This window comes from Petaurus breviceps, unplaced genomic scaffold (genome assembly GCF_028583685.1).
Source record: "Petaurus breviceps papuanus isolate PSGF00001 unplaced genomic scaffold, PetGlider_PUasm1.0 90792, whole genome shotgun sequence".
Classification (NCBI taxonomy): Eukaryota; Metazoa; Chordata; class Mammalia; order Diprotodontia; family Petauridae; genus Petaurus; species Petaurus breviceps.
In genome coordinates, this window is record NW_027187347.1 from 19,963,781 (window position 1) to 19,987,445 (window position 23,665).

General features: G+C 39.6%; 1 protein-coding gene across 2 annotated transcripts in view; it reads left to right on the top strand.

Annotated features, from left to right (window-relative positions):
• Positions 1-17,573, top strand: part of STXBP5L (syntaxin binding protein 5L) — a 423,473-nt gene extending 405,900 nt beyond the window's left edge. For both annotated transcript variants that reach the window (XM_069070001.1, XM_069070002.1), the window contains exons 25-28: positions 2,608-2,773; positions 7,420-7,531; positions 8,409-8,629; positions 10,908-17,573. In XM_069070001.1, coding sequence (XP_068926102.1) covers positions 2,608-2,773; positions 7,420-7,531; positions 8,409-8,629; positions 10,908-10,949 — 541 coding nt within the window. In that variant the 3' untranslated portion in view covers positions 10,950-17,573. The remainder of the gene's footprint in view (positions 1-2,607; positions 2,774-7,419; positions 7,532-8,408; positions 8,630-10,907) is intronic.
• Positions 17,574-23,665: the final 6,092 nt, after the last annotated feature.

Here is a 23,665-nt window from a genome sequence, read left to right on the forward strand (position 1 = left end):
CAGATGTCAAAATAATCTTCCTGAAACATAGCTGTGATTATGTCATTTCCCTGTTTAACAATCCCTAATGACTCCTTACTACTTCTGGTCTCCCCAGCTGTCTAGTCCCCTTTTTTGCACGCCACATTTTAGCCAAACTGACCGGCTTTCTGTTCCCAGAATCCAACACTCCACCTTCCCTTCTGTATGTTTTCTCTGTCCCCCATGTCTGTATGCCCTCCCTCCAGCTATGTACTTCTAATGACCTGCACAGCTGCCTATGGGAATCAATGCCTGTCCTTCTCCCTCTTGCTCAAGATATCTTCCCTCACCTTTGTTGCATCATGGCCCCCTTGGGCAATCTGACAAAGCCTATGGACCCCTTATAAAAATCATGTTTTTTAAATGCATCAAATAAAATAACTGAGTATTTACTCTTCCCCCTGCCCCATTATCCATACCAATGGTTTATGCTAGGAAAGCTAAAGTTCCAAAAATAGTGAATGCAGGCTGCCCCATAGCACAAGGTACCCTGAATATAGACCCTAAAGCCAATTTGGAAAGGAAGTGAACATCAGCCACCAGTTACAGTCCTCCCCAGTTCTCTTAGTTGGCACTCTCAGTAGGGCAGCCTCCTGGATTGATCCTAGGATTTGAGTATATACCAGCAGAGCCCATAGTGAAATAATACTTGAGAATATTAAAAGTCTTATAGGTAGTGCCCAGTAAGATAGCATTGCAGTACAGAAGGCTGGTCAGTGGTCACTTTCTACTTTTTGTATGTACCTGTGAGTGTGGATTCATAGACTGTGTATGTGTTCACATGAATGTGTTACTATGAATCTCATAGGCTCTCAAAGTCAGGAAACACATTAGGGATCTCTAATCCAGCTGCTCACTTTACAGATGAGGAAACTAAGGCCTTAAGCAAGAATGTCTGTGTTTTGTCTGTCCATACATGACTAACAGTAGGTCTTTATCTATGTGCCTTTATCAAAATGCTTGTTTTGATAATCTGACTATCCATAAGGTCAACAAAATCTGAAAAAATTCAAATACCTGGTATCTTTTTAGGGTAAGCAATACCAAATAATGATTTTAACTGTTTTTGTCACCACTGATTGTTAATGATATTATCTTTTCAGGCTATGTATATCATGCTATCTGCATGTTTGTGTATGAAGTGCTTAGGCCCAGGTGCATATCTTCTTGTGTGTACATGTATGTGTATGTATATATGTGTATATCTATATATGAATGAGAATTATTACATGATTTAGAGTTTACATGTAAATATAGATTTGTATGTTCCCTTAGTTCTCAAACTACTGTGAGTCTATATAACTCCCTCCTAGAAAGACTATAACTTGAGTTCTAGGTTAATTTGGTTGAGTCTTACTTTCAACCTATTACTTCTTCCTGTTCATAATTTTCTCTTCTAATTAGACTCCTGGGATTTGTGGTTTCTGTGACATAATAAAAATGCAAATTATCATGAATACTTAAAATGAAAAAGATGATTCTAAATCTTGGAAATTAATCATCATTATAGTCTTTTATATATGTGCATACATTTAAAAACTGGTTTCCTTATGGAGTGCATTAGATGACTCTGGGGACAGTTCCAAAAGAGAGGGCTCAGGAATGTTTTGAGTATCTTTGGAACCTTCCAAGGTGACTCCTTTGAAAGATAGCCCACATTTGAATGTATAATTTATGATATATTAGTTTAAAAAGAAACAATCTACTTTAAAATCACACCTCAAACATTTGTTTTAGTAATACAGTAACACAGCATAATAGTTATACAGTCAAGGGGTCTTGGGTTCAATTCTTGCCTCTGATACATACTAGCTGTAGGACCACGGGCAAGTCTGTCTGTGCCCCCAGCAATGCCCTCTGTTATAGACAAGTTGCCATTCTTCATGGAATTTCCATACCAGGGAATAACCTATGCCAATGAAATCACAGATCTCTACCAAAAAAAATCCTTTCTTTGGTTAAAAAAAACTGTCCCATAAAGCATAAATGCATAGAAGGAAATAATATGGAAAGTTAATGAGTAGATAGTTTAATTTACTTAGCAGAGAGCAAGGACCTCTGTCATCTAGTGCCATGCATGCTTTCCCATCATTTTGTACCAAGACTGAATTGTAAGCCTGACCACTTTTGCCTGGAAAAAAAGAATGGCTCTGGTATACCAGGACCCAGCCAGAATGAAGCAACATCATAACTTAAGTGTTTCTGCCATCTTGTGGTGACAGTGCCAAATGTCTCTACATAGCAATAAAGCTCTCATCACTGACATTGGAGTCTGTTATGAAAGTGAAGGCCCTGAATCTACAGGCTCAGAGGAGAGGAAAAATCAGGGAGATAGCTTGTGGATGGGTTTGTTCTCTCTCCAACCATTGTGGGTGTACAATGTATTCCTTTATATGACTCTGTGTAGAAACTGAGCTTAGTACTTAGTGCCAATGTTCACTTAGAGTAAACTAGAGATATGGGAAACTCATTCTTCTATGATCATTTCTGTTTGCCTGGACAGTTGCTATTCTTTTACAGAGTAAATAAAAGCTTCTAACTACTGTAGTATGTAGTATGACACATGAATTTTCTTTCTTCATTCAGCCTACCTAGTCTCCGCCCAATGTTGGATGTTAATTATCTGCCTCTAACAGATATGAGGATAGCACGGACATTTTGTTTTACCAATGAAGGTCAAGCATTGTATCTCGTCTCTCCCACTGAAATACAGCGGTTAACTTACAGTCAAGAAATGTGCGACAATCTACAGGTAGGGCAAGTGATCTCTTAAGCATATGTCTGACACCTTTTCCAATCATTTTAGAGGTGAGAAGATAAATTGGCTCTCCCTCCAACTCAAAGAGCCATTGTTTTTCTCGTCATATTTAATAAAACTCTTTCCCCTACCAATTCTGCAAAGCCTGTCCAGGGGAATCCTTGAAGGAGAGTTTAATCATAATGGGCAAGTACTTTTTCTTTTGAATACTAAAGATTTTAGCCAAAGGATATTTTTAAAGTTAATTTATTTTTAGTTTTCAACATTCACTTCCATAAGTTTTAAATTTTCTCCCCCTCCTGTCCCTTCCTCCCTCCCCAAGATGTTTAGCCAAAGGATATTGCAAACGTTCCAGGACAGGTATCAGATGCAATGAAAACTTCTGAGTAAGTTTTGAAATTCAAAGCAGAACATAGTTAGATGGAATTCGTAAGCATGACAATATGTAACATCCCAGAGTTGATTCGATTTACAGAATTATCAGATCATATTAAATTGGTTATATTTGCAACTTTTTGGAATCATGAGACAGCCAGTGCAAAATGGGAGAGGCCAAAAGTTATTACATCAGACAAATCAGTGGCTTACCTTGTCTGCTTGGCAGTACTACTCTGAATATTTCTGAAATGGTTCTAAAAGTAGAGAGCAAAATAAATGATAATGTAGAAGACCCTCTACTTCAAAAACTCAACTGATATGTATTAAATGAGTGAGAAGAATCCAGGGGCATTTATTTCAGCCATGGCAGTGGATGTGCTCTGCCAACAAAGAGCCAGGGAGGCTTAGTCATCTAATCTTAGTCACAGTGCTTGGCACACAGTAGGTGTTTAATAAGTGTCGATTGATTGATCAATCTAGTGTTATTGCTTTTGGTTCCCCTCTATGATATTGAAAATGATGAAACTTCATAGAGTCATGAGCAAGCTAGACTTCAAATCCCAAAAGCATTTAGTAGAAGTTCAAAGCAAGTCATGTAACCAGGATTCTGCACACCTGTCACTAGAGAGTCACAGACTTCTTGTGTGATACTGAAAAGTCTGTAACAATATAAGGAAACTGGGGCAGCTAGATGATGCAGTGAATAGAGCACCAGCCCTGGAGTCAAGAGGACCTGAGTTCAAATCCGGCCTCAGACACTTGTGTGTCTGTGACTTTGGGCAAGTCACTTAACCCCAATTGCCCTCCAAAAAGCAAAAAAATAAGTATTAAAAAAACAATATAAGGAAACTGCTCCCATGGCATTGTAAAGTAGGTGGTGTCACATGCAGGCAGATGGTTTCACAGATAGTGCTTGGCTGGGCTTTTTGCACAGACACTTGGGACTTCAACCTTTTGGAGGAACATTCACCTTTAGGTCAGTCTGCTTTGAAGGCCCAGCCTGCACATAGGAGCAACCCCAACTGGGAAGCTTCCTGGAAAGTTAAGTTCTGATGGGGTTCCCGGAGGCCTCGGCCTCACACAGGCCATCTGAGAATCAAGAACCTGGAAGGGATCTCAGGGGCCATCTAATCCAACGAGAACTTGAGCCAGAATTTCTCTACAGTATTCCCAAGAAGTGGTCATAACTTGAAGACCCCCAATGAGAGGGAGCCTGCTCCCTCCAGAGGAGACTCCTACTTCTGTTAGCACATATTGGTAGGGACTTTCTTCCTTCCATCAAGCCTAGATTTACATCTTGGCGGCCTTCTCCCCCTGCTCCTAGCTCTCTACCCCTCTCTTCCCTAGGACTAAGCAGAGGAAGTCAGATCTCCCTTTTGTGAGACAGTTCTTCAGATCCTTGAAGACAGTTAGTACAAAGAGTACTTTGGCTGGTTTTCTTATGGCAAGATCCTTGACTATTCTGGTCACCTTCCTCAGAGTACACTCTTAGGCATCAGATTCCTACAATGTGGCACAGAAATCTGGGCAGGAGACCTCTGATGTGGTCCAGCCACAAGGGCAGCACCCCACGGGACGCCTTCCTACATTCCAGACGTCATCTCTGTTAACGCAGTCTGATCACATCAGGCTTTCTGACAGCTGTGTTGCCCTAGTGACTCATAGTGAGCTTCTAATCCACCAAAACCCACATTTCTTTTTCAGACAAGTTGTCTAGCCGTATCTCCTCCATCTCGCACTTGTAGTCGTATGATTTGTGCCCAATGAATCACCAGAAATGGGGCAGCAGTCATCTGATTTGAGAAGGCTTAGGAGGCTTGGGAGTCACAATCTGGGAGACAGTAGACCTTTTGTAGAGGTAGGAAAATAGCTGCAGTCCCCTGATGTGAATCCACATCTATCTTCATTCATTGGAACACAAGTAAATCTTTCCTCCTTAGAGGAAGAGATGCTAAGATCATAGATTTACAGTTAGAAGAGATCTGCGGGCCACCAGGGATACCACACTTTATTTTACAGATAAGGAAAATGAGGCCCAGGGAAATTAAGTGACTTGCCCAAGGTCATAAAGGTAGTAAGCATCAAATCAGGATTTGAACTCAGGTCTGCTGACCCAAGAGCTAATGCTCTTTCCCTTTGTACTGTGCTGCCGGTCTGTTACTTTGCTACTGTCCTTAACCCTTTCTCCTTCTTGTCACTTTCTTTGCCCTTAGGCAAGAACTTAACTTTTCTGTGCCTCAGTTTCCTCTTTGAGGAACAGGTTAGAAATAAAAGATCTCTAAGGTCCCTGGTCCAGTTTTTAACACCTCTAATTAGCCGGGACTTTAATATGTCCATTCACTAGGAGATCACAATTTCATGTTATGGCCCATTGCTTTGTTAAGAGTTTGCTCATCAGAGTAAGCACTTTGCTCAAAGATACATTCATGAAGAGTATTGTTATCATTACTGTTATGTTTATTATTAGCTAGCAGTTATATAGCATTTAAGGCCTGTGAAGTGCCTTTCATTTTCTCTCCTTTGATTAGTACCTACTCAAATGATCTAGGAACTACAGAAATGAAGTCCAGTTGAAGCAGCTGATGCCATAAAGCTGGGTGGAGATGAGGAGCATTGGAGGGACCTGTGACTGCACTGGGAGATGGAAGTCACAGTGGAAAAGCTCCCTCTGCCACTGAAGGGCAGCCTTTGGTCTGCAAGTTGTGGCTTGAGAAAGTTTCCTGGGGGCTCCAAGAGCCTGAGGGCCTTGCCCCCTGGGCCACAGAACCAGTATGCACCAGGGCTCTGCCCCTATGGCCAGCTCTCCACCTATGAGGACAAGCTTTGGCCTCTCCTTATTATAAATATGCAGATATTTATAGACTAGAGACCAGACCTGTGACCTCTTTTGTATAGAGAACTCCCTGATGAGCAAACTCCCTCCCTTAGTGAAACTTTTCAGATTCTCTGCAATTTACAGTCAAAGAATTACCTAGAGCCCTGAGAGGTGAAGTGACTTGCCCACAGCTAGCATATGTCAGAAAAGGGACTCAAAGCCAGCTCCTCCTGACTCCAACACCAGCTCTCCCCCAGGCAATCATTCCTCCATTCTTTTCAAACCTGGTTTTATACTTCACAGTCCCACACATCCTCGTCTTCCCACTCATAAGGTCGCTTGTGGTATTATGGGAATGCTTCCTTCCTGACAACTCAAATCAGGATTTTCATCTCCCCACAAGATTATAGTAAGTTGATATAAATGCCCTCTTTTCCCATAGTGCCCAGGGAGTGTGCCTTCTGTCCAAATCAGCACCTCCCACGTAGTCCTATGATTCAGAGGAGGCATCACTACTTTCTTCTGCTTCTAAATCTCTAAGAGGGAGAGGGGAGGAGCCTAGCCAGGCACTCCCAAGCACAGCTGCATCCAGACAGGGGTGATGAGACTTGTTAGCCTCACTACCCCTATCCTATTCCAACTTTTCTGCCTGGTGAGAAGTCTGTGAATCTTGATTTGTTGATTTTAAGTGATATTTGAATAAGATTATTCTAACAACTGTTTATTAAATGTATTGGGGTGAAAGAACTGAAGAGGAACTTGAAAATTAAAGGGCTACTTGGGACCATGTAAGGGAGAAAGGATTAGGGCCTGTATCAGGTTGAGGGAGTGGAAATAGAAAAGAAATGTCACAGTTTCCTTTTGTTCAAGAGCTACTGACAGTTGGACTTAGGGAATAAAGAAAAGTCTAAAACTGAAAATCATGACAAGGCCTGGGAACTGAGGAGTGCCCGTCATAGCAAGGAGGAAGCTTCGAGGGCTGTTACTGGGTGATGGGAGAGAGGGCGGCAGATCAGTACAACGAACTGATTTTTTTTTGACATGTTAAGCTTCAGGAATTGACAGGTAATTTAAACTGGAGATATGATATGATCATGGAAAACATGGTGTGAGATTAGGACTAGACATGCAGGTTTAGGAATCATCCACTTACCAGTAAAAATGGGCTAAGTAGATTTGCTCCTCAAATAAGTGATCATAGAAGAGCAGAGGTCCCAGCATTTGGTTTTGTGGAACACCAGTGATTAAGAGGAAGAAAGAGGAGAATCCACAGAGGACAATGTGAGGCCACAGAGGCAGCAAAGCAGCCTCTCCCTCCCGGAAGGCCTCCTGCTGTGCACTGTGGGCCAAGGGGAACGATGCTCATCTGGAATGATGCTGATTTCAGAGAGGGCCGCTTTTATATTTGTAAACTACTCACATATCTTTTCCTTTGAATCTGGCATAGGACATGCTCGGAGAACTGTTTACTCCAGTAGAAACACCTGAAGCACAGAACAGAGGCTTCCTCAAGGGACTGTTTGGTGGAAGCGGACAGACATTTGACAGGGAAGAGTTATGTAAGTAAATTCCTCCTGCAGCACACAGTATGAGGGAGCTCTTTTAGTGGAGGTTTAGTTTTTTAAAATGTAGGTTTGGAATTCTCACCTAAGTATAGGTTGCTTGTCTCCATACCCACTGGTACAAATAAATACCTTTTGAATCTTGAGCAAATGAACTCTCTTCAGAAAATTTAAATGTGCAATAAAGACTTACAACCCCTTCCTATAATTCACATAAATAATAAGGAAACCAATAAACTTGAAATTATGAGAATAGCAGCTAATAATTATGACTAACATTTATGTAGCACTTATTCTCTGCCAGGCCTTGTGCTAAGGGCCTTACAGTTGTTGTCTCATGATTCCCACAACTACCTGAGAGGTAGGTGCTATTATTGTCCTCATTGTATAGATGAGGAACCTGAGGCAAATAAAGGTTAAGTGACTTGCCCAGGAACACACAGTCAGTAAGTGTCTGAGGTCATATTTGAACTCAGGTCTTACTCACCCCAGGAACAATTTATAATGAACACATTCTTAAAGTCTGAAAATGAGGTATTGTATTTATGTGGCATTGACCACTATTGCTTTGCCCAGGACTCTCAGTGCGAAAACAATACAGAATAGCTGATTTTTAAAAATCTGCTGTCACTGAGACAGCACTAAAAACAAGGAGAAACTGAAATTTTTAGGAGATAATGTAAAGTGCTCTGCAAACCTTAAAGTATGGCATAAATACTAGCTGTGATACTGATGATGAAGACTTGTTTTTATCCTCTCGTTTTCTCTTAAGTTTTAAGAGAACAGAATTTCACAGTCAAGTTTGCTGTGGGAGTGGGCTGGTTATTTAAAGTGAAGGCAGTATTTCCTAACTAGTTGTGGTTTTAACTCCTAGTTGGGGAGGCTTCAGCAGGAAAAGCATCTAAAAGTCTTGCCCAGCACATTCCTGGGTCAGGTGGAATGGAAGGAGTCAAAGTAGCCGCTGGAGGGGTGATGGGAGAATTGACTCGGGCCCGAATTGCTCTGGATGAAAGAGGACAGAGGCTGGGTGAGCTAGAAGAGAAGACGGCTGGGATGATGACCAGCGCTGAAGCATTCTCCAAACACGCCCATGAGGTACGTGCCCCAAGCAGAGAGAGGCGCTTCTCCCTTGGTGTCTCTGCTGCAGCAATAACTGACTCACTCTGACTTCAGTAAGAACCAATATTTTATCAGGACAGGCACCTCGTCTGTCAGGACAGACCGCCATCCATCCACGGTGTAGGAAATGAGCTGCCAAGGCCAAAAAAATTTTCATCACTGAGAGGCCAACCTTCTAGTGATGAGCCTCCCCAGTAGATAGATAGCAAGGAGGGTCAGTCCTCAGTGGCACACCCACCCCCTGGTCCTTCATTTGGACCTGCCAGACTCATGCTCTGCTGGCATCAGAGGTCCTTGATCAGGAAGGGTAAGTGTGAGACCTTTGGCATTTACATACAGAGTGAAACAAGCTAAAGGCCAGAGGGCTCCTGCCAGGGCGACATCCAGAACAGAATGAGCCAGTCAGCTTGTGTTAACAGTTTCATCATCAGCAAAACAGGGAGGACACATTCCCAGTCTACATCAGGTGAAAAAGCTATACAAATGGTAGTATATTTTACCAGTTATTTGGGGAACAGGACTTTTAAAAAATATTCAAACTGTCTAAATTTAGTTTGCTGGATTTTTTGCTTGGAATGTGATTGTTGAAGTGTCCTGAAACCAGAGAGAGTCCTATGGGGTTCTGTGACATGCCTGAAGGGCGGGCCACCCGTGTGGTGGGGTGTTGCCTAGGTTGTACAGCACCAGGAAAAGCACGTTTTGTGCAGATAACTAGGCCAGGCTCTTTCTTCCCTCCTATTATGATATGATTGTTAACTTCATTTTTTCTATGGCTTCTTTGGGATTTCATGAAAAAAGAACTTCATAAAGAGAACAAAAAACTGTCAGAGTTAATCAAACTTTGTCAGAGACTGTCAGAGAGGGGTTCACACTCCTATAGGAAATAAAGGAAAAGATTTCTCTTGTGGAGAGTAGACAGAATTTACATACTCTTATTACTTAAATAACTCCAGGACAGTACATGAATAATCCAGGGCCCCCCATCTCAGTGGGCAGTGGGATGAAATTGGAAGCGGGAATAGGGGATAGTCTTTTACTTCCTATGCATGTACATGTGGCAATTACTTTCCAACTTACTTTAAACCAGAGATTTTTAACCTTTATGTCATGGGTTCCTTTGGCAGTCTGATGAAGTCTATTCACCTCTTTTCAAAATAAGGGTTTTTTTCTTAAATTCATAATTTAAGGAAATGTTAAATTTTAGAGGTAAATGAAAATACAGATGTAAATTTTTCCCATCCAAATTCATGGATCTCCTGAAATCCACCCATCTTTGAGGGTCCATGGACCCCTCGTTGAGAATCCCTCCTTTAAACAATGAACTCAGTGGCAAAATTCTCCCTCTCCTCTATTTGGGAAAAGCAATTTTAAATCATGGCCCAAAGTAGTTAAGATTAAAGTTGGAAAGACTAGCTAAGTCTCTAACTCCAAGGGTTTAGAGAAGTGACTAAAGGTGAGCAAATCCTTAAAAAAGATAGTTAACTGAACAAGACAAGATAGTACATATAAAATATCTCAGCTTAAGAGCTGGGACATGGCCTCTCTTATTGGAGAGAAGCTTGGAACTTCATTACCATATCCATGATCTGACTGATCACAAAAGAAATGCCTGCCTTCACTCCACACAGATGGGAATTTTTTGTGATTAAAAATTTTAAAGTTAATCTTATGATACAATTAGCTGTTACCTCCAGTAACTACACTTAATCCCTTCTCTGTTTAACTATATATACTCTGTCCTGAAATTCCCTCACTGTAGCTGAGCACTCTGACCATACTGGATCTTGACAGAGAGGGTGAGAAAGAACCCAGTAGGAGAAGAGAGCAGGAATAGCGAAAGGCCGGAATGGAGAGGTGAAACAAAGGGGGAATCGTCTTAAACAAAGGAAGCGCAGCTCCTTTTTCATTCTTGAATGCCAACAGCAAATTCTGAAAGTCAGTCTCACGGAGGGCTAAAGGTGGTTGTGGTGGAGAGGGAAAAATCAGACCTTGTTTGTAAGACCAAGTCTTATCTGTTTAGTCTGAGTCTCCTGAAATTAAGTGGGATAATATCCAAATTTCTCTCCTTAGCATCAGCTATTTCCCAAAATAAAGGAAGCTGTCATGTTTTGATTGGTTTAGGTCTGTGTGATTCATCTCTTAGTGGAATATATATCAATTCTGAAGAGCCCTTTTAAAGGTTCCTTTTTGGATCCCAAATGGCCCTTTGAGTTCTAAAATTCTTTGACTCACTGACACTTTGTTTCTTTTGTAGTTGATGCTGAAGTATAAGGATAAGAAATGGTACCAGTTTTAAGGATGCTACAGAGACTGCAACAGCACTAAGAAATCATCATTCAGGGAAAGTTTATTCCCAACATCACCATTCAACTGCTAGAAGCCACAGTTTCTTCTGTGAAAGGTTTCACAGTGATTCATCTGAGGTTACCACAAGGGAGACTTAAACAGGGAAGGTTGTCACCCCAAAAATGGACCCCCGACTTAGATTGGTCTTCTAGTGTCCATTCCAAGATTCTGTTGTAACTGGCCTTCTCCCAAGTGGACTGGAGCTGTCATCTCGGCATGTAGTTTTTCTGAGGCATTCTGTGTAAGAACCACGGGGAGTCTTTCTGGCTAAAAATATCCTGTACAAACTAAAACATTAATGCACTTAATAAAAAAACAAAAACCTTTGCATGATAAATTAACATCTTAAGAGGAAAAGAAAAAAAAGCATGTTGTGACAGAAGAAAAAAAAGATTTATGGTAAGCAAAGCAAACTATTTTAAAGATCAGCCCAATTCTACAATTTAAAAAAAAATCTGCATTAGAAGATGCCCATGCATTTCAAGTATATTTGCTATATACAACTAAGGAGGGAAAAACCACCAGAGTTCCCTTCTCATCTGTAACTTATATTTTTCATGGAACTAATGACATCATTGACTTTTTATGGGCAAGAATCTGGTTAACATTCTATTCTCTCCATAAAGCCCTTTGCATTATTCAGAGTTCTTGAGTTGTAACATCTGGCCATTGTCCCATGCAGGAAACAATCCCCTACTAAAACTCATCTGCTTTCTCAGGATGGGCCGTGAGTTTCCAATAGGAAACTAATAGAGGAAGCTGAATTTATTGTTTTAAAAGCCTAGCTTGGAAATTCTGCTGGGAGCTCATGGTAGGTTTGGAAAGTAAGCCTGTGCTATCACAGCCATTTTGTTAGATTTGGGAGTTCAGCAGGTGAAAACACGCTCAGCAGTTGTTTCAGAGGGGTTGGAACATGTGTAAAATGTTCCGTATTCTCGTTTACCCATCCCCTTGTAAATGACAAATAAAACCCAGCAAGCCCTTTGTCCTTAATAGCTCTTGACCACCCCAAATGCCACTTTTCAAAGACCTAACTGATCTGTTTTGTGTGACTCAGTAAAATACTGATTAACCAGAGCATTCAAGACATGGGACGGATATCCTGGTTTTTTCAATCTTCCAGCTGAGGTTTTAACCAAAAAATCCTTTGTTTCAATACTTACAGTTGAAAACCACTTCCTAGTATGGGATACTGAACGAGACTAGGATTGGGGATCCTGTAAGCCATGCTGTAGTGGAGAGAGAGAATCAGAAAACCTGGATTTAAAGACCAGCTTTGCTCCTTATGACCCATGTGACCTTGGGCAAGTCATTTTCTCTCTGGGTCTCAGTTTCCTCATCTATAAGATGCTCAAGTTGGGCTAGATGAGCTAAGAGATCTCATCTGGATATAAATTCTATAATCCTATTGTTAAGTACCTCAGAGTCATCATTTTAAGCATCAGTGATTGTTACAGAAAGTCAAAGGGAGAAGGGATTCTGGAGGTCTTCAAGTCCAAGCTTGGGTTCAAAGGAGGGAAGTGACCCAAAGTCACAGTAGTAAAGTTAACATCATTTCAAACCAGCCTTGAACCTATAAAGGCCAGACCCCACCCCCACCCCAAAATCAGATCTCTTTGAAAGAAAAAGAAAAAAATATTTAGGCATCCACACAGAAAAATAAGATCAATGATAGGCCTCACTCATTTTATACAAGTTAGGCAGGAAAAAATGAAGTCTATATTCAGACCAATCTTGACAGTTAATGGCAGCACTAGAACTGAGGTCTCCAGACTCTGCCTCCATAATGGGTTGAGTCTGTTTTAACCTCCAGAAAATGGCTTATTTTTTTAAACTAAATCCTTGATCTCCATCAGTTTGCTTGTGATTTTTTTCCCTTTCCTGAAAGTGGAATGCAATTTCTAAAATGCCAGTTAATTAAGGGAGCTCCTTAGTTGGGAGTCTGGTTAATCAAGGTTTTATTGTGTTTGCAAAAACAGAATTACCATTTCTATTTAAAAATTAATTCTTTTCTCTAAGGCTTAGTCATTTTCACAGCCAGAAAGTGAGATTTCAAATTAGTTTCTTAATGGGGATGCCCCATGAATTCCTATGCAACAGAGCTTCTCCTACAAACACTGTAAAATTTGTCAAGGATTGAGATGTTTGAAGGAGGCAGTAATTTCAGGTCATAGTATTTGTCCCCATCCTGAAATGTTTCCTATTTTTTAGGTGGGAACTTCTTAGAACCTCCCCAGACCAACGAACTGCCTTGATGTGATAGATCCTGGGGAGTGGGGAGAGGGTGGGGGGCAGGCGATGTGTGTTTGAGATGAGTGAATTGTAAATAGTAGAAATATTTGGGAAACTTAGAATCCTAGTCTGCACAGTGCATTGGCAGCTGTAATGCAGCATCCATATCATCAAGTTCAAGGACCTGGTTTCCTGGCTTCCTTCTAAATTATCTAAGTTGGGGATGTTGAGATTCATATACACTTTTCATTTTGACTAAGAGAAATAAGAGGTACTTTGTAAATGTACAACTGAAAATGTCAGCCACCAGCTTTCCCCCAAAAGAAATCATTCAAATGTCAACCAACATTACTGTACAAATTTAGCAGTGAAAATGCTTCAGCAAAAACTATGATTTTAAAGTTTGAACTTTTCATTTTATGATGAAATAAAATACCTATTTTGATGGGGGAACCGATCAAGCCTTCATGCTACTCTTTCTTGAGGCGGCAGCAACATGAGTGGCTGTTTCTGGCCAGGATGGCGTCCTTGAAGGAGTTTGGCAAGGTTACCATTTTCTTCTTCCTTGGCATGCTGCTCTGTGGGTGAGTGTGGGAGCACCAGCATCCATCTCCACCCCATCCCCACGGGCACTGGCATTCCTGCTCATGTCAACCAGCCACTTAACCTTGTGGATATTACCAGGGTTTTAGACAAAACAGTGATGTCACAACAGAGAAGCCCTGGTTGGAAATAGCCCAGGTAACCAACCATCCTAATCTGACAGTCCTGTTTTTGACAACCTAGGGGGAGGTGTCTTGGGAAATGCCTCGTTCATCACACACTGCTGTTGCAGGTGACCTCAGGTGCTATGGATGATTCTGTAGTTTTCCATGTTATGAGTTACAATTGCTAAGTTTATCCCCAGAGTAAGACAGTGCTGAGCAGTCTGGCTGTAGATCCTGACACCTGAGGTCCTCTAGTCAGAAAAATCTCTCTCACTCCAGGTTCAGTTCTCTATGGGGCTAAAATTCCTCCCCTGATATCAGAGCTCCCCAAAGTTCACAGAGTCGAAGTGATGGGAAGAAATAGCGCCTTTCTTCTCCTTGGTTGTCCTCCCCTCCTAGGCCCTGGTGAGAGAGAGTAAATTAGGCAGTTCTTCCTCTGTCCCCAAATTCGTAGGTAACGATGTATTTTCAATCTCATTTTGGTTTTTAATGACTCCGACTGAGACCCAGAGAAGTAACTCATCTTCCTAAGGTTAAACGAGGGAGCACCAGGACTGAACCCAAATCTCCTAAGTCCCAGACCACTCATTTTTTTCCTCTACACAAAGCCATTTTGACCTTTTAATCACAGTGAAACCCATTTTACAATATCAATCCATATTATGCAAACTTCTTTTGTGTTGAGGCCCAGATGGAAGACCAAATTCCAGGCTCCAGAATGTTGATTACCTAGTGTTTCCCCTGGGCTCTATTTCTTCTAAGACTAGCCTAAAAACAGCCTCTTTCTTCATGCCTTAAAGAAAAAGAAAAAATTCATTTTGTTCCCACACTAATGGCCAGGGAGATGCTATTTCAATATTTAAGTTAATTTTCAGTTATGTAATTCATCTTCTATTAAAAAAAATCCACAATTCAGAAAAGTTAGACTTCAACCAAAGGGGACAACACCTCACTTGATGAATGACAAGGTCATTTTGTGTAACAACCCAAAAGATCTGAGTTTAGTTGTGCTACCTGATTTGAGAATTTTTATTTTATTATAATGTGTGCATAAGTGCAGGCTGACAACTGCCTCATTACCAAGAAGACTGTACCCCACACATACATACTGTAGACCCAAGCTAAATTATTCCATAAGTAAATCATTACTGATATTTCACATATGGAAAGCTATACATACTAATTCAGGAGAAAACCTGTCTGAATTCCTCAAATATCAGAATTATAGAGTATTTATAAGGAGTATGTAATATATTCATTAACTAGAAAGAGGTTAACAAAGTGTTACTTAGCTGAGCTCTTTAATGTCTTTGTTTTAATGAGTAATTGAGAGTAATTTGTAATTTAGGAGATCATTTGAAAGTAGACCAGAGCTTCTGAAGTGCTTGACAAGCCTCCTCTTAAGTATTTAAATGATCCCCCATCTTGTTTATAAATACTTTCTTAAAGCAGGGAGTAAACTTCAATCCATAAATTTCTAATCAGTGGAGTCAAAATTAATAGTTTTATTGCATTAATTGCTTTTATCATTCAGAGAAATCTCAAGGAGATGATGATGTTCATTAGGGTTTTACTTTGAATACTTGTTTTCCTGTGTTGACCTAGGTGAATATCTTTCCTTTAGAAAATGAACCCTTTTCTAGGACATCAAGAGACACTCCTGGTAGCTGAGTTTCCATGAAAACTGCCCAAAGGTAGCATCACAAAAGGCAGTTGTAACTCCAGCCTTCTGTCTAGTTATTGACCTAATCTCCAGATTGGGTCTCAAAAGAAATAGTTCCTGTTTAGTACTCCTGAAGAAAGCAGACCTTCCTAAGGTCCCACACAACAGTGGGAAAGGAATACAGGATTTATTCTCTTGGTCACAATTTGATATGAGCAATAAACTTTACCATTAGTCATTCATTTTTCTTTTCTTTTGCTTTTTGGAGGGCAATTGGAGTTAAGTGACTTGCCCAAGGTCACATGGCTAGTTTTTATGTTAAGTGTCTCAGGCTGGATTTGAACTCAGGTCCTTCTCACTCCAGGGCCAGTGCTCTATTCACTGTACCACCTAGCTGTCCCCATTTTTTATTGTTTTGTGCCTATTCATTCATTTATTCTTAGTCCTTAGAAAGTAGCACTAACATTATTATAATCTACAGGATTTGATACAGACCCAGCTATCAGATGGTGTAGGGCTTCCTGTTCCTTGGGAATCCCTTTCAGCATGCAGAACTTTTATTTTTAGTCATTTAGTCATAAAGCTAACAAAACTATACATATTTGACACAGGTCCTTATTAGCTACAGAAGGAATAACATGGAAGTTCACACTCATATAGTATGAGTGTCTAAATATATATAGCAATAGTAAAAAGGTACATAATGGCTTATGATCTGTTATTCTGAGGGAAATCGGGAGTATATTTGTATACTGGGGGCTCTGGCCTCATTTACGTGGGGGAAGATGGCAAGAGACTGTTCAGAGAAGAAACAGGCAAGTTGAGTCTTGCTGGTTGTGGCATCCAAAACTTGTCACATTGCCGGTTCCCTCCTCCTGCCCCAGGTGCAAGCTGCCAGGCCCAGTTGTAGGCTACCCTATGGGCAGGCAAAGTAGGAAAACTATACTGCATACTTTTAGGAGTATCATGAGTTCTCACTTGCCTGCCAAAGCCTAGAATTCACACCTGTAGACATTTATTTGGAATGAAATTCTAGCTCCCCAATTGTACCTGAGGGATGACATATTAGCAAGCATGAGATTATCAAATCCTCTAGCTATTAACTAGTAGAATAAATCAATGAGAGACTAAGACATGGGTAGCAAATAGATAAATTCTAATGGGAGAGAAGCGATAAAAAATATCACAGAAAGACAAACCTTAGGGTGCTACCAAGAAGATATTGGTTCAATTGCCACCCTAGGTGCCCAAACATAGGGCACCCAATGGATTGAAAGAGTTCAGAGAGAAGAAACACCTAGTGTTCTTGGCTTTATCATTTTACTTTGGGCCAACCCTCCCCTAGGTGATCCTCCTTGCCACTATCCACATTGACTGGTCCTAGTCAAGACAGAAAGAACAGAGGAAAGGTGAACAGCCTAGGTCGGTTAATGGACTAGCCATGGGCTACCTAACCTGCCCATAATGACCATTGAGGTGTCCACATCAATGACTGATTACTATGCAGGACTTTAAGCACTAGATTGTATTCATCACAGCTGAATGCCCCCCAAGAGAGCAATCACCCCTCCCCTCCCAAAAGTTGCAGCTTATTATCTTCTTATCAGGAAACTGAGACCCATAAAAAGGTGCAGTGAGTCACAGAGGCAAGATGATAAAGTAACCTTTTGTTCATCAGTGCCCCTAGTGTCCTTCCCTTACCTGCCACCCTTTACAACTATATAAGCCAGAAAAGGAGACCCCGGGGGAGTTTGATGGATAGTGGTGCATAGGACTGATAATTCCAAGAATCTATACTTTTTAGTATTTATGTGATGTTTTACTCTAGAAAATTAAGAAACCAATGACAATTGATGTACCTTTCTTTCATCTTCAGAATTTTTGCATCTTTTCAGAATATGAAAAATTACTATTTTTCTGTTGCACTCAGCAGTTGTGACTATACTTATCACAATTCTTGTAGTCTGTAGAGAGATCAATAAACTTGTATATGTTTGTACACAGATGTGCTCTCTGTATAAAAATATGTAACACCCATGTTGTGGACTGGTCAGTGTACAGGAGTTGTGCTTTCCTATTATAGTTACCACATGTGTGGGAAAGACCTCAAACCCCAAACATGTTCACTAATAGGCAAAATCCAGGTTTCCTGTGAAAGGAGCAAAGTGTGGTTTCCTTTAGGCCTATTTTAAAGACTGTCATAAGCATGTCAGAAAGAATGCAAATATCAGGTTTGTTTGAAAAGAAGAAAATAAAAATTTCTCACCCATATAATACATTATTATTAAAAAAAAAAAAAAGGAGAAATGATGATGGTGCCTCATCACAGAAATCCTGAAGATCATTAAGGTGAAAACTTTTTTAACTTTTCTTATAGTCAACAAACATCTATTAAATGTGTACTATGTGCCAGGAACTGTGCTAAGTCATCCCAAGGAAGACAAATACAAGGGAAAAGGTAGCCCCTGCCCTCAAAGAGTTTACATTTTAGTAAGGGAAGACAGGGATGATAAGAAGCAAAGAAGCAAACAGCCAGGTCCCAGAAGAAGAGAGAGGGCCAGAGTACCAGAACTGAGGAATCAGGTAATAGTCTCAACAAAGGACAGGGCCTGTCAAATACCTAGGCAGACCTACCCAGCCCAGTACCCAGGAGTCCCACAACTGAACCAAGAGACAAGGTCAGACAATTTCTGAAGGAAGTAGGATAGCTAGATGACACAATAGATAGAGGGTTTGGGGTCGGGAAGACCTGAGTTCACATCCAGCCTAAGACACTAATTAGCTGTGTGTCTCTGGGCAAATCATTATCAAATGGGGATAATAATACCATCTACCTCCCAGGGTTGTTGTAAGGATTAAATTAGATAACAATTATAAAGCACTTAGCACCTTAGTACCTGGCACATAGTGTGCACTGTATAAATGCTAGATAATATTCTTATTAATATTATCATCATCATTATTAGCCTTAGGCACTGCACTCAGGAACACATGGGTCCTTCCCAGACCATCCAAGAATACAGGAGAGAACAGACTGACTCAAGCACTAAGCCCCAATCCAGAAACAAATGCTAAAGGTGTGAGTAAAGATAAGAAAATTCCAAACACAATGACAAAATACTTTAAATATACTTTAAATTCCAAATACTTATTTATTATAAAATTAATAAATATTACTAAATTAGCAAATATTAAATACTTTAAATTCCCAGTGCTTAAAAATTCCAAAGACAATGACAAAAATATTTTTAAAAGTCCAAGAGGTCCAGAAAGAGTAACTCCACAAGTCCAGATAGAAACCCAGAAAAAAAGAATTCCCTAGACACAAGAAATAGAGAAGGATCTAGAAAAACTGAAACAAAAGATGCAAAATGACAAGTAGGTAGGAAAGGATGGCAAGGAGAATTACTATCTTAGAAGAGATAATAGTAAGTCTTACCCAGAATTTAACTCCATGAAACTTAGGTCAAAAAGAAAACAATAAAACAGTCAGAAATGTTAAAGTAAAATCAAAAGATTGGGGGAAAAAACAGATTTTAAAAAACCCTTAAGTTATACTCTATTAAAAACAACAAACCTGGGGCGGCCAGGTAGCACAGCGAGTAAGAGCACCGGCTCCAGTGTCAGGATGACCTGGGATCGAATCTGGGCTCAGACACTTAGCACCACACCCAGAAATAACTGGCCATGTAACCTTGAGCAAGTTACTTAACCCCAATTGCTTAAAAAAAAAAAAGACTTGGAAAAGTCCAAGGAGAGACAATCTTGGAATCACTATACTACCTAAAAAGTAAGACCAAAAAAAGGCCTGGTTTCCATCAGAAATCACGATTGAAGAAGACTACTCAAATCTCTTAGCACCAAAGAGCAAAGTAAATTTTTTTAAATTTATTGTTATCTCTTGAAAGAAATCCCAAAATTAAAAGTCCCAGGACCGACAGTCAAAATTCAGAGTTTTCTGGTCAAAGAAAAATTACTGCAAATAGCCAAAACGGAAAAGTTCAAGTACCACAATTTAACAAGATATGGAAGCTGCTTCTTTTAAAAAGGGGAGAGCTTGGAATAATGATATTCCAGAAGATAAAGACATTCAACCAAGAATAACATATCCAGCAAAACTGAGAACAATATTATAAGGGAAAAATTGGCCATTAACAAAATAGTGGATTTGCAAGCACTTCTGATGAAAGGCTGAACAGTATGCTTTTGATATACACATTTGAACAACTAGAAGGGATTATATGAAAACGAATTATTTATATGCTGAAAAGTATCCCCTCAGAACCTTGATATCTTTAAGGAGTTTTTCTTGTTCAGGCATTTTTTTTGTCACGTCCTCCTCTTCAGGGCCCTATTTGGAATTTTCTTGGCAAAGATACTAGAGTGGTTTACCATTTTTTCTCCAGCTCATTTTGCAGATGAGGAAACTAAGGCAAATAGTATTAAGTGACTTGCCCAGGGTCACAAAGTTAATGAGGTCTGAGGCTGGATTTGGATGCAGGAAGATGAGTCTTCCTGACTCCAGACCTGGCATTAATCCATCGTGCCACCTAGATGCCCCATAACTTCAAGGGTTATAACACAGACAGGGATGTGGGATTGTTTTATTCTATTTTGATGGCACTGAGAAAAGAATCGGAAGGACAGAGGAATATGATAGAGAGGAAAGAAAGACAAAAGTGAAAACTTACTATCTCACCTAATGGGAGTTCAGGACAGTAAGAGTAGACAAATATGGAGGAAGAATAGGGGTAACAGGTACCCCATACACCTCACTTTTAACTAAACAAGACAAAAGAAAAACGAAAACCCAGATACACAGAGGATAGTATAAAAAGACATTAAGTTCATCATGGAACTAGTGGGGAGGAGGCTTAAGAGTAAGGGCAGGATGGGGACAGAGTAGGTGTGAGCAAAACAAACTCCCCCCCGTCTGAGGGAAAGTGTGCAGGGAAGATTAAAAGAATAAAAACCTAAGATAAGGGAGTAGGTCCAAATGAGAAGGGCAACAGAGTGGAAAGAAATCACATCATTTATAGACCAGTCATTAGGCCAACTCATTCTCTTTCACCATGTGTTCTTCTTTGTAAGGAGGGGACCAAAGGCAAAGAGAGGGAAAAGTACAGAGGGCAGGATGCAAGTACATAAACAAGTAACAATCATAACTATGAAGATGAAGGGGAACAAATCACCCATAAAACAGAAAAAAGATAGTAGAATGAACTAGAAAGTCGAATCCAACAACACAATAGACCAGAAATAAATGAAACATAAAGATTCACATAGACTTAAAATGATGGAAAGAAGCAAAATCGATTGTTTTTTAGTTCACCTGAAAAGATAAACAGGTAGAAATTGTGATTTCAGACAAGTCTATGGTAAAAATAAACTATAAAAAGAGGTAAGTTGGTTCAATATTAGGAAAACTATAACCATAATATACCATATTGATAACAAAAATAATTAAAACCACATGATTATATCAAAAACCCTGAAAGGGCTTTTGACAAAATTCAATACCCTTTCCTCTGAAAAATATTAGAAAATATAGATAGAAAATGGTATCTATTCAAAAACCAAGAGCAAACATCATCTGACACAGAGAAAAGTTGGATACCTTTCCCAAAAGATCAGAGTAAAGAAAGGATGTCCATTATTACCAATATTACTTAAAATACATATAAAAATATACATATAAATATAATGGAATATTACTGTAAATATTACTGTACCATAAGAAATGCTGCAAGAACTCTAAGGAGACTTACATGAACTGATTCAAAGTAAAATTTTAAAAACAGAGAACAATTCATTTAATAATACCATTATAAAGAAAAACCATCCTGAAAGACAACAACTCTGATCAAAGCAGTGGTCAGCCATGACTTCTGAGGAATGATGTTACCCACCTCTTGACAGAATGTGACAGATGCAGGAGGAGATGTACATTTCCAGACATGACCAGTGTGGAAATTTGTTTTTTTTGACCATGAATACTTGATCCAAGAGTTTTTTTCTTCCTTTTTCACAACTGCAAGATGGGTAGAAGACAAGGGATGGGGTCAATAAGCAGACAAAAAGGAAAAAAAATTAGGTAACTGAAACATCTTTTTAAAAAAATATGGAGAGAACATAATGAAGGCCAGAAAGAATCATAGAAAAATAAGACAGCTTTGTAAGCTACAGGTATTTATTATATATTTAAAAAGAAAAGCAAGCTGTATATAATAGAGATCCACAGTTTTGGGTATAATCCTCTTTTTCTGTTCTACTAGGAATATGAAAATGTCTATTTTATTTGGTGTTTATTTCAGAATAAAAATTAATTTAAAAAATTTTAAATGGAATAAAATAAACAAAACAACAAAGAATGCTTGGGACTGTGATGGTGCAGGGGATGGGGAAGGAAGAAAGAGACAAGGAAAATATTCAGACTGAAAAAGTATAACTCTTAAGATTCAGAGGTCAAAAAAGACTTGCCTAAATGTGGTATGTTTAGTGGACTGAATAGTAGGTGTAGAGAAAATATGGCCAGAATAAAGATTCATATTTACATAATGGCTTAGTTACAAAGCACTTGATATACTATTTCCTTTAATCCTCCAATAGCTCTGTGAGATATACAGCACATGTATTAGCAAGGTTTTAGACAGGCATAAATTGGGGCACAAAACACCACAAACAAATTCAGGATCAGGAAGAATATAACCTACCTAAAGTTACAAAGGTGGTAAAGCCAGAACTCTTCTGATGCCAAATACAGCGGTCTTTGTAATACACCAGGTCCTTACATTCAAGAATGTCATTTATTACAGTAGAAAAAGAGAATATTTGGACATTTTGAGAGGGAATTAAATAAAACAATTATTATTTCAGAAAGATTAATCTGTCAGCACTATACAAGATCAACTGGATGAGACTGGAGGCAGGGAGCCCAGTTAATACTCTATTGCCACAATCTAGGTTTGATATAACAAATACCTCGAATAGGTTTTCACCATATAAATGCAAAATGAAAAATCCCAGAGAAATTTCAATGAAAAATCAATGACCCTGGTGACTAATACACAATCAGTTACCAAGTCATCTCAATTTCACTGATACCTTTATTTCTGTTGCTTCCCCTCCATTCCCTGTCACCACAACCTTATGGGTTCTATTAACCTCCTAATTCCTAAGCTATTTTTTTAAGCCAAACCAAAATGCCACCTTATGAACCCTTCCTGTATCCTCCTTTGGGCTCTTATGTAGCATTTTGTCTCAGACATTTATCATGTACCATTTAGAAGGACAGTTATGTGTGTATGTATCCTATCTTCCTAGAGTATTATAAGCCCCATGAGGGGAGCATCTTTGACTTACCTAAAATTCGTATCTTCTCCAGTGTCAGGCATTATGTTCTATATAATATTTATTGAACAGAGTCAAATAATGTAATAAATAATTGTGTATACTGTGATCATAATCCAGAGTTGCAGGATTTGAGTTGGATGAGACCTCAAAAGTTATCTGGTCTAACCTACAAGTGAAGGGAATCACCGCTATAACACTCCTTATTGTACACAAAGAAGTAAAGGAAGGAGAGGATGGAAGGAAGGGAAAGAGGAAGAGGAAGGAAGGAAAAGGGAAGGGAAGGGATGTGAAGGAAGAAAGAAAGAAGGGAAAGGAAGGAAGAAAAGGAAGGAGGGAAGGAGAAAGAAAGAGAGAGGGGAGCAGGAAACACAGGAAAAGAGGAAGCAATTTGGCACTATAGTTTCAGGACTCCTTATCTATTTTGTTACTATCAAGGCTGTACAGATCTAAAATATGGTGCTCTTATCCTTCATCTCAGCTTTTAACAGTATCCATTCTCTTCCTTATATATTTTGACTCACTTTTTTTTTGAGGCAATCAGGGTTAAGTAACTTGCCCAGGGTCACACAGCTAGTAAGTGTCAAGTTGTCAGAGGTCAAATTTGAACTTAGATTCTCCTGACTCGTGGGCCTGTGGCCTATCCTCTATGCCACCTAGTTGGCTCTTGACTTACTTTAAATACCTATATACATTAGGTCTCAGCAGGCAATG